The sequence below is a fragment of the Staurois parvus genome, unplaced genomic scaffold (assembly GCF_062004578.1).
Source record: "Staurois parvus isolate SC_StPar_1 unplaced genomic scaffold, SC_StPar_1.0 ptg000261l, whole genome shotgun sequence".
NCBI lineage: Eukaryota > Metazoa > Chordata > Amphibia > Anura > Ranidae > Staurois > Staurois parvus.
The window spans coordinates 5735894-5748144 of NW_028318057.1; the positions used below are offsets into that span (position 1 = coordinate 5735894).

Genomic DNA, 12251 nt, shown 5'->3' on the forward strand with positions numbered 1-12251 from the left:
TCTTTTTGCTCAGCAGCACTTGCTCACCGCTGTTGTTTTAAATCCCTTGCATGGATAGGAAAAAGCATTATTGCTAGGACACCAGGGAAGCTGATATCAGATTACTGTCTGTGCTATTGACAACAGCTGAAGTACGTCATCATGGCATAACACTCTGCAAAATACCAGCATCTCCCCAGTGCTGAAACAGAGTATGAGGATTGCAGATGCAATAGTCAGCACTGCATTATAAAAATGTGCATAATTACTCACCTGCTGCTTTCTTTTGGAGATAAGAGGGCAGTAAATAATAGCAACATTTTTAAGTTACACTGGTGTGTAAATTTCTTGTTTAACATTTTCAGGATAGCTACATCTAGATCAGCAATGGGCAAACTACGGCCCGCGGAGCGTAATACTGTCAGGATGGCTGTCAGGATGTGTGTAGGTGGGGCAGCGTGACGAACGTGAGGGGAGCTATGTTCCTCTCACAGTCCGCCCTGAAGACCGGTGTAGCATGAAAATCTGTCTCCTATGAGGATCTGTCCCCCTCGACGTATCTGCGCATGTGCCGGAGATCGCCGATCGGCTGCTAATGCCTGAAACTGGCACATGCGCAGATACGTCGAGGGAGACAGATCCTCATAGGAGACAGATTTTCATGCTACACAGGAACGGCGCGGGAACACGGCGAGAGGAACGCGCGGAGCAAAGGTAAGTGAATTGACACAGGGGGGACTTAATATGGGGAATGAATTACTATAGGGGGAATAAATTACTATAGGGGGAATAAATTACTATAGGGGGGATGAATTACTATAGGGGGAATGAATTACACTATGGGGGATGAATTACTATGGGGGATGAATTACTATATGGGGGATGAATTACTATATGGGGGATGAATTACTATATGGGGGATGAATTACTATGGGGGATGAATTACTATATGGGGGATTAATTACTATGCTTACTATGGGGGAATATTACTATACTTACTATGGATGACACATACACATCATTCATCTACTCTTGGTCCGGCCCCCGGGTCCAATATATGAACCCATTGCGGCCCTCAAGTCAAAATTTGCCCACCCCTGGTCTAGATTGTCATTCTATATTGTCTTATGGAGACAGTAGGAAAAGGGGAACTAACCGATTATATCTCTGATTTTCATTAACCTATATCTGTTACGTCTGCTTTCACAGAACTTTTTTGTTTCATTTACAGTAACTGTTAAACTAGCATTCACAAAAATCTGGGCAATTTCACTTCTGTTTTTTTTCTGTTTTCCCTCAAGGCTCTTGGAAATATGCATGCTAGTCGGGAAGAAGAAGAAAACCCCTATGAGCTCCTGCTTACTGCCGAGACCAAAAGACCTGATGATCAAGGTGGAGTAAATTGTTTTAGTTCAAAATATTAGTAATAAAGTAGCAGCAGTGCAAATGCTAACTTTACACAGTTCAGTACTTTTTAGCAGTTCATTGACAATTTTGCTTAGAATTTGAGTTCAGCCTTGTTTTTTCCTTTAATAATTTGCTGAGGTTGCCAAAGATCTGGGCGTATAATTATGATAAACTGTGGCTTTGTTTTTTTTTAAAGTAGTCCATGATGGACCACTTTCCAGGGGGTGTTTGACAGGTGGTGATGAGGCATTATATTGCCTCACCACCTGTTTTAACCCTTAAAAACCCACACCATCATCTTGCAATTGCGTGGATTGCACATGGTTTGCAGTGCACCCAATTCAGTTAAATGGCTCACATTGGCCGGCTGGGGATGGCATCACTCCCCTGCATACGTGAGAGTTCAGTCAGATTTGGCGTTGCCAAGTTTGTACAGTGAGCTACGCGTGCCACAGCTGTGGCTTTCATCAACCACCAAGGGGACACCAGGCATTTTGCAGCCATTACCACCTTCCCACCTGGCCTATAGCAGATTGACGGCCGGGCGGGACACTCCTCCCTGTGACTGGGCGTCGTATGACGTCCTGTCAAACGGAGCCACTCACGGGGCCGCACAGCTGTCACAGGACACAGCCGATGACTTATCACTACACCGGCCCGTTGCCAGTGACCAATCACAGCAGATCACATGTCAATTGTATACAATGGATGGCTTCATGTCATTCCATTCATTGTATACAATTGTGTTGTTAGCTGTGACCAAAACACACAAAGCAGTCACATGGTACAGACAGAGCCAATCACAGCCTTTCTGTATCATGTGATGAGCTTTGCCCAATCACAGCTAATCACAACAAAAGACAGAATGAATCAGTTTCATTCAGTAACCATGATTGCAAATATCAATGAAATACATTGGTATTAACAATCATAATTTGTAAAAAAAAACTCCCTGATCACTTGCCCAGAGTAGTTCAATGTTGCTATGTTAACATTGTAGTGCTTTGGTCACCGTGTGTTGAAAAAAAACTAATAAAAAGATGGAAAAATAATGTAATAAAAAATAATAGAAAAATTTGAAAAAAGATAAAAAACAATTTTTTTTTTTAACATACCGTCACCAGTTAGTGTCCCTGATCACCACCATACCAGTAATATAATAAATGCTGTACTGGACTGGTGGCAATATGTAAAAAAAAATAACTTTTTTTTTTTTTTTAATTTCTACATTTTATAAAAAATTACAACCTCCAAAAAACTAACCATGCCTCTTACTAAATACCTTGGATTGTCTATTTTCCAAAATGGGTAATTTGGGAGGTATGTATACTATCCTGGCATTTTCAGGCCTCAGGAAATGAGATGGGCCGCCAGTACATCAGGGTTGATCGTTTGTCGGATATATATACCATGGTTTGTGGACTCTCTAACTTTCCTACAGACTAAATAATATACACTAATTTGGGGTATTTTCACCAAGAAATGTAGCAGAATACATTTTGACCTACATTTATGAAGAAATTTTATTTATTTGCAAAATTGTATAACAAACAAAGAAAAATTTTTTTTTTTTTTTTTCAATAGTTTCAGGTTTTTTTTGTTTAGCAAAAAATAAAAACTCACTGGTGATTAAATACTACCAAAAGAAAGCTCTATTTGTGTAAAAACAAATGATACCATTTTTTATGGGTACAATGTTCCATGACCGCACAATTGTAATTCAAACTGCGACAGCACTGAAAGCTGAAAATTGGCCTGGGCAAGAAGGGGGTAAAAGTACCCAGTATTGAAGTGGTTAAGTAAGCTAACCAGATAAGCTCGTGGTCCAGCGATTTCTGCTATCCACATTCCAGGAGTGGGACAGTGAAGTACATCAGCTGCCACCACCTGAATCAAGGGGAGTGGGCCCTTAACCCAGACATCTCCAGTCTGATAGGTCAATGGGGGACTCTGAATGTAGACATCCTTGCCTCCAGATTCAACAAATACTACTGCTGTACTTGGGATCATTTTAGCGTTAGTCTTGATAATGGTTTAAGTTCAGGCTTATCCACACCTTTCCTCCAATATAAATTCTGCCCTGTCTGCTCAAAAATGATAGAGCAAAAGAAGAAAATAGTGATCCTCAATGCACCAAACTGGCCCATTAGAACCTGACAAAAACAGACATACTCAAACTTTTATTAGACGAGCCCTTCCCTCTTCCCAACTGGCCACATGTGCCATTCTCAGGGCCCTCTATCTCATTCTGCTTCTCAGTATTTGACCTTAACAACATGTTTGTTGAAGCCCATGTCTTAAAGACATCTGGTGTGAACATAGGCACTTAACAGGGAATACTCTGTGCCTGGCATTTTGGCCTTCTTACAATTGTGTCTCAATTAGAACTTGGCCACAAGAACTCTGAAAGGACAAGTTTCAGCCTCTTTCAAAGACCTGCGGCTTCGCTGTCCCTAGTAAAAACTTTTCTTCCAGGTGTATCTCACATTGCAGCACCCTGTGCTTCTTTCAGATTTCAACTTGGTTCTCTCTGCCCTGTAGAAACCACCTTTAAAACACAATAGGGATAGTCCCTTAGAAGACCTCTTTTGCAAAGTAGTTTTTTTGGTCACTGCCACGTGTCACACATTTTCTGTGAGTTTGTTCGAGTAGGCTAAAATTAGAAAGGTTCAGAAAAGGTAAGACTTGTAAGCCACGGTTCCCATATTTTGGGAAATTTAGATTGTGGATCATTGAGGATACTAGATAGATAGTTTCACTAGCACCATATTCTGGTTCAGAAATTTTTGTTAGGCTTTCAATAAGGATGCAGCGATATTGTTATCGATGCCGATACCAGGTATTTTCACAAGTACTCATCCTTGTGAAAATCCTCCCGATACCTGAAACCGATACTTTGTGGTGCAATTTGCGTCAATACTAAATGTATAGATGCAAATTGCACTGCAAAGATTAGCATGCGATTTGAACAGGAATGTGATTCCTGTCCAAATTGCATGTGGTTTCCCCATCGCTTCTGTGTGAACCCAGGCTATGACAAGCCTGGGTTCACACAGGTGCAGTGGGGAAACCTCATGCGATTTGGATAGGAATCTCATTCCTGTTCAAATCGCATGCTGTTCTTTATGGTTCCGTTTTTCATCCGTACATTTTGTATTGACGCAACTTACACCACAAAGTATATCGGTACTTGGTACTTGTTATTGGTGAGTACTTGACAGAGTATCGGTGCTCACCGATCAAAAAGGATATCGGTGCATCCCTAATTTTCAACATATAATCAAGTGGGCACCAAATACACCCTAGCAGGGGTTACCAATGAAAACTGCAGGGAACAATAAACCTGCCAAGCTTGTAAACAAATGAGTTGGAAGAATCAAAAAATTGTGTTTCCCTTCTTAATCACTTCAATACCCTGCACTTTTACCCCCTTCCTGCCCAGGTCAATTTTCAGGTTTCACCGCTCTCACACTTTGAATGACAATTGCACGGTCATGTAACACTGTACGCAAACTAAAATGTTATTTGTGTTATGTGTGAACTAGAGCTTTCTTTTGGTGGTATTTAACCACTTGCCTACCAGGCACTTATTCCCCCTTATTTACCAGGCCAATTTTCAGCTTTCAGCGCTGCCGCACTTTGATTGACAATTGCGCGGTTATGCAACATTGTACCCATATGAAATTTTGATCATTTTTTTCTCACAAATAGTGCTTTCTTTTGGTGGTATTTAATCGCCACTGGGTGCTTTACTTTTTGCGCTATAAATACAAAATTGCAAAAAATTTGAAAAAAAAAAAAGTTTCTTTGTTTCTATTATAACATTTTGCAAACAGGTAATTTTTCTCCTTCACTGATGTGCGTTGATGAGGCAGCACTGATGGGCACTGATAGGCGGCACTGATGGGCACTGATAGGCAGCACTAAAGGGCACTGATAGGCAGTACTAATGAGGTGGCACGGATAGGCGGCACTGATAGACAGCACTAATGAGGTGTCACGGATAGGCGGCACTAATATGCAGCACTGATAGGCGGCACTGATAGGTGACACTGATGATGGGTACTGATAGACGGCACTGACTGGCATCACTGCTGGGCACTGACTGGCGGCACTGACTGGCACAACCCCTGGGCACAGGTGGGTGGGCACAGGTGGGTGCACAGCTGGGCACAGGTGGGTGCACAGCTGGGCACAGGTGGGTGATCTGCTGGGCACAGGTGGGCGGAGCTAGTGGGCGCACTGCTGGGCACTGGTGGGCGGAGCTTGCGGGTGGCACTGCTGGGCACCGATCATCAGGGCACTGATCATCAGTGCCCTGATGATCGGTGCCGATCCCCGCTCTGACAACTGCCGGTTCTCCGCAGTACTTTCCTCACGATCTGACAGCGTGAGGAAAGTGCAGCCGAGAACCGGCACTTGCATTTCCCTCTGATCAGCGTGTCATTGGACACCGCTGATCACGTGGTAAAAGGCCGCTGTGATTGGCCTTTTACCACATCACGTGATCAGCTGTGTCCGTAGGACACAGCGATCACGGAGATCGCCGGGTGCGCGCCCCCTGGGGCGCGCAGGAGAGCGCGTTCTGGGAGGACGTCATATGATGTCCACCCAGAACTGGCCGGCCGCAGTGCAGCCGTCATTCGGCTATCTGCGGTCGGCAGCTAGTTAATCAACACTGTGGTTTTAATTTTTTCCTAAATTAACAAAAAAAGACTGAAAATTTTGGGGGAAAAACGCGCGTTTTTCTTTTTCTGTTATAAAAGTTTGCAAATAAATAATTGTTGTTCATAAATTTAGGCCGAGATGTATTCTGCTACATTTCTTTGGTGAAAATATCCCAAATCATTATTTATTTAGTCTATCACAAACTATGGGATATTTTGAAAATTGATCAATCCTGAAGCACTGACAGCCAATCTAATTTCTTGAGGCCCAAAAATGTCAGAACAGTACAGATGTCCCCCAAATGACCCTTTTTCACAAAGTAGACAGTCCGATGTATTCCATAAGAGGCATGGCGAGTTTTTTTGAAGTTGTAATTTTTTTGTCATTTTTCGTAATTTTTTACATGCTGTCACCAGTGCAGTACAGCGTCAGCATATAACTGGTGTGGCGGTGATCAGGGACACTGACTGGTGACCGTACGAAGGAAAAAAAAAGATTTTTTTTAAAAAAATTTTTATTTATTTTTTTTTTATAAGATTTTTTTTCATATTGCACTATAGTAACTACCATAGTAACATTGTTCTACCTTGGGGACATGATCAGGTTTTTCTTGCTATAAGCAAGCATTTAACTGAATGAAATCGATTCATTCAGGGTTTTCTTGTTTTGATTAGCTGTGATTGGCCATGGCTAATCACGACAGAGATGGGCTATGATTGGCCCAGCCTGTGCATGTGATCACTGAGACCATTCACAGCTAGACACACTTTTATACAATGGATGGCATGAAAGGAAGCCATCCATTGTATACAATTGTCATGTGACCTGCTGTGATTGGTCACATGGTACTGGCAACAGGGCCGGAACACGGATCTGTCATCGGCCATGTCTGAGGTACACGGTCTATGACATGTCTCGCCACAGCGCGGCCCTGCACACGCGCAAAGTGCAATCCGGTCGTGGCGCCATATGGCGTCCTCCCGGATGGACGAAGTGTTTGTCCGGCCGCCATTTTGCCATAGGCCGGGCGACAAGTGGTTAATGACAATAAAAAGTGCGAGAAGGAAAAGGAAGATGAGTGGCTTGAGATCTCAAGAGTAGAAGAAATGAGAAAACGAAAAGGAGGGGGGGTGGAGGAGGGAAACTGGGACTCAGGACCGTCCCAAGCAATGGTCATAGGTGACCAATACTGGCTGAGTTCAATGAGGGAAAGGAGTACTCAATCCAAGTTTCCCAAGAGTGGGAGTCCTTCAGAATGCCAGACATCTGTTCGTTAATCATTAGAGCCGTAATAGGTCTTTCACTCCCTGCAATGGGACCGTGGGTTTTTTCCAGGCCAGGGCAATGGTTCTCTTCGCTGACAAAATAAATAGGATGTCGGTTTCTGCTGGTGGGCGTAAAGGCCCGCGATGGGACACTGCAACCGGACCAATTTAGCATCCTTACAGATCGTCAAATGAGTGCACAGTAAGCCAGATACCCGGGACCAGAAGCCCACCAATCGCAGACATGTCCACCAGATATGTAGGACATCCTCATGAAGACCACAGCCCCTAAAGCATCAGTCACCTACAGTTAGGGTTGGCGTGGGCGATCCAAGCAGGGTCTCAGAAGAGAACTATATAAGCAGGTTCAAGAGTGGCAGTGTTAAAGAAACACTTTGTTACAAAAGGCCTTGCACTAGTCTGCAGTGTAAGTGTTAGTTGGCGTCCAGCAACCCTGGAGCATGTTGACAAACATGTTCAAAGCTCAAATTGCGGAATGGGTACTGGGAGGTACGACCAAGGAATGATATTCAATGTTGGAGTTGGAGATATCGAGAGAACTGCGTCCCCTGAAGGGCAGCCCAAATCGGGAAAGACCAAGTGAAAAGGAGATGATGTACTTGTGTAAAGCCGCAGGAAACTCACTAGAACGCTGAGGGTTGTTCCAATCCTGATGGAAAAAAACAGGTTGTCAACAATGGACAGGAAGGGCAAAAAAAAAAGGAGACTTAAGATTGCTCGTGGACCGAACCAAGCCCCATGTTTTCATACTGTGTGTTATTAAAGGGCTTAAGGTCGAGGAGTGCAGTTTGTGTGGAAGCCAGAGGAGGGCCTGCATAGAAATCTATGTGCAATTTGGGAGTTCTAGGAGTACCCATAATGAGATATCCGAGGTAGCATGAAGCATAGACCGTTTTGAGATTTGGGCTGCTAAGTAATATTTAGACAAGTTTGGGATCAACAACCCACCTTGTAGTCTGTGCGTGAATAGTGTTGATCTAGAGACTTTAGGATGTTTATGGGCCCAAATAAACCTTAAAACTTCTGTTCTGCAAAAGGTGTAAAAAATTAGGGAGGACCAGTATAGGTGACTCTCAAATAGTAAGGTGCCGTAGGCAGAATCATCATTTTACAAGGATAAATTTTATCCAGAATAAATGGGGAAATTCTCAGGACTGCATAAGAGCAATCAGTCAGCATAGCAAAGGGTAATAATTATCTGCAAATAGAGAGGAGTAAGTAGGGGTCAGTTTAATTCCTAGGTAGTAGATCGAGTACGACGTAGAGCAGTAAGGAAAATGTGACTGTTATCGAGTAAGTCAGGGGTTAAGGGTAGTCATTTTATTTGGTTGACATGAAGCACAGAAAGGTCTGAAAGCGCTGTATGACCTTCTGTAGGTTAGGGAGAGTGGTGAGGGAATTCAACGGGGTCAAAAGGTGTTGTCCGCAAAAAAAGGTTGACCTTATTCCCTCCAGCATAGAGTTCCAGTGTCATTGGGGTTGCTGCAGAGTGCGATCGCTAAACGTTCAATGACCAAAATAAAGAGGGCCGGGGATAGATGGCAACCCTGTCTCGTGCCTTACTCCAACATAAACTATGTGCAAAAAGCAAATTAAATCAATAATTTGGTATTGTGTGGAGGGTGGGGCAGTGAGTGAGAGTATGTGGGGGTCCGGCCAAGAGATCCTTAGCTTTGCACTCTTCTTGGGCTTTCACTTTCAGTGTCTGGATGTTAGCCCTGGCTGTGGATACTCGTGAGCGAAGGAGTTCAGGCTGTTGGTGTTCAGCGGTGATAACAGCGGTTTTGTCAGCTGCCGTGTCAGTGGTGGTGTCATCCCGGTCAGTAGCAGTTGTGTTTAGCAGCCTTGGTGGTCCTTGCTGAAGACTGGTCTTTGTTCTCTTTCTGCGCTGCACTGAGTGTGCGCCCCTCTCCTGGCAACCCTAATGGTGCCTGGTCCTCCTGTGTTCCTCCTGTGCTTGGGATTCCTCTGGCTGCCTGCAAATTTGCCTTCAAGTCTTCATATGCCTACAAAGACCCAGAGGAGGGGAGAGAGCAGAGTCAGCCAAGCTGGCGGCTCAGGTAGGAGTTGGTACCGAAGCCAGGGAGAGTGCTGCTCCAGTTCCTTCTGAAACAGGCTCCAATGGGGGTAGTTTGGTTTCCCTGCTAGGTGCATCTTCCATGGATCCTTTTACCAGTTCCCGTAGGACTGAGTATAGTATACAAAATGGCACACAAAATCTGCAAAAGGCTTTAAAGGAACAGGAACACAGTACACAAAGTAATTTGGCCAACCCCCCTAGCAAACGTACATCTGGATATTCCTGTTAATTTAGTTCAAAACCATAATTCAGGAACTCCCTAATAGAAGCTGCAGGCATTAAATGCAGTACGCCTTACTATACATTCATCAGGTCTCCCAGTACCCAGCGGTACCAGCATGGCGACTTCTGATCATAGCGGTGGAATCAATTCAGTGGGTGGGACCCCTGAACCTACCTTGCAGGACATGCACTTATGCAGCACTGCTCTACATCTATTACACTATTTATTAGTCAAGTGCAAGCTGTGCGGGAGGATGTCACGTTGATCCGTCATGATATGGAAAACCTCTGGGAACGTACAACCGATCTTGAAACACGGGTTAGCGATATTGAGGATACAGTCTCCCCTCCTAAGGCTGAAGTCAAAGCAGCTATAAACAAGATCAATGTAAACACTACTAAATTAGAAGATCTTGAAAATTGGCTACGTCAAAACAATGTGTGAGTGGTTAGTCTGCCTGAAAAGTTCAAAGGAAATGATCCCTGTGCATTTGCTGAACGATAGCTTGTGGATATTTTTGGCCGGTACATCTTTCTTCATTATTTGCTGTCAATCTCACAGGGTCCCTTCACGCCCCTTTCCACCAGGCAATCCTTCAAGATCTTTTTTGATTAGTCTTTTGAATTACAGAGATAAAGAAAATATTTTGCATAGGGCAAGGGCCATGAAAAAGATTAGTTACAATGGTTCTAAAATTATGTATTTTCTGGACTTTTCTCCGGAGGTCCAAAACCGCCAGTCCTCCTTACAGGAAGGAGGATGCAGCAATTGAATCCTCATTTCTCGGTTATACCCTGCCCGCTTGCAGGTGGTGCTTGATGGTCAAGTACAATTTTTGGAATCTCCTCAGGTTACTCAGGATTGGCTGAACTGCAACTTTAATACCGGATTTTTAGTTATAACCTTATGTCATTCACGTATCTGGAGTGTTTTTGGCATTAGTTCTCTATACATATGTTTATAGATATATGGGCCACTGGGCCGAACTGTTTAAAATAGTTTGTTCTTGTCTTTGAATATGGTAAAACAGAATATCTTGAAACGTATGTGGCATAAATGATTCTTTGAAGAGGAATACGGTCTTTGATTATATAGCTGCATTCTGTCCATCTATTGTCTGTATGCAGGAGACTTTTGCTACTCGTAATACTACCAGATGGTTACAACGACGGTTTGTTCGGGATGCTTACCATTCTGTTTACTCCTCCTCTTCACAAAGGGGGGGGGGTTGGTATCTATTTTAATTTGTAATGATGTGATATTCTCCTGCACAGGACTCTAATGGACGAGAATAGAACATTTATTTTCCTCCATTGTCAGATCTATGATCTAGAATCGATTTTTGCTGTTTTGTGCTCTGTGGATCTTGCCTTGGCCTTTAAAGAAGTGGTAATAGAGCCTAGGGGCATCTCTGACCATTCTCCCATGATCTTTACCATCGCCCTCTGGGGGTCCAGAGGAAAATATCTCCTGGCGCCTAAATCCATTCTGGTTAGAACTATTTCCCCAGGAGAACCTTTTTCTGCCCTGTCTTGAGAATTTTTATTGCTCAAAATGTAGGATCAGCACCACCTAATATAGTTTGAGATGCCCTGAAGGCCTATTTTCACAGCCTTTTAATCAAACAAGTGAGCACCAATAGAATATTCTCTCATAGAGAACTCAAACAGGTCAAGGTGGAGGCTTCAGTAGCTGAAGTCAGATATATTCTGGACCCTAGTTCAAATTATAAAGTGGCCAGGGGGGAGGGGGGTGTCTCACAGACCAGATTGAGTTCACTGCTGGCATACAGGGCCAGAAATAAACAATTCTTCCAGAGATGTCTGACTTGGGCTGGGGGGGGGGGTGTCGGGCAGACCTGTGGCTCAAATTGTCCCCTTGCATTCTAACCCTATATCAGTAACGGCACTGAAAGACCAAGAGGGCCAGGTGTTCACTGATATGGGTTCTATTATGGCTATTTTACAATCTTTTTACTAGTATCTTTATGCCTCCTGGGCCAATTATACCTCAGCTGAGCTGTCCACTTATCTTAATACTATTACTCTTCCTGTGTTATTGCAGACAGATAAACAGTTTTTAAATGCCCCTTTTACTCAGAATTGGAAGCTGCAGTGGTTTTCCAAATGGTAAAGCACCAGGGGAGGACAGCCTGCTGATTGAAGTTTATAAAAAATACAGTGAGACTTTATTGCCCGCATAACTCAATACGTTTAATGCATCTTTAGAGGAAGGCTGTCTTCCAGATTCAATGATGGAGGCTGCAATCATAGTTATTTTGAAGAAAGATATAGATCCTTTATGCCTGGAGTCATATCAACCCATTTCATTACTTTCAACAAATGTCAAGATATTGGCCCAAGTTTTGGCCAATAGATTGAAAAAGGTGATAACACACATTGTTCATCCCGACCAAGCTGGCTTTATGCCCAATATGTCTACAGCTGTTCGACAGACTTATCTCAATATTCAGATTCCAGTTACTAATTCAGCAAATTGTGCCCTCCTTGCCTTGGATTATTATTATACAGAATTTATACAGCGCTAACAGTTTGTGCAGTGCTTTACAAAATTAAGGTATACATTACAGTTACAATACAATTTGGTA

The 12251-nt window shown here is 43.3% G+C and overlaps 1 protein-coding gene across 4 annotated transcripts in view; it reads left to right on the forward strand.

Moving 5' to 3' along the window:
• ANKS1A (ankyrin repeat and sterile alpha motif domain containing 1A) overlaps positions 1–12251 on the forward strand; it is a 169401-nt gene that overhangs the window by 61480 nt on the left and 95670 nt on the right. For all 4 annotated transcript variants that reach the window (XM_089681201.1, XM_089681203.1, XM_089681202.1 and 1 more), the window contains one exon: positions 1281–1371. In XM_089681201.1, the coding sequence (XP_089537327.1) occupies positions 1281–1371 (91 nt within the window). The remainder of the gene's footprint in view (positions 1–1280; positions 1372–12251) is intronic.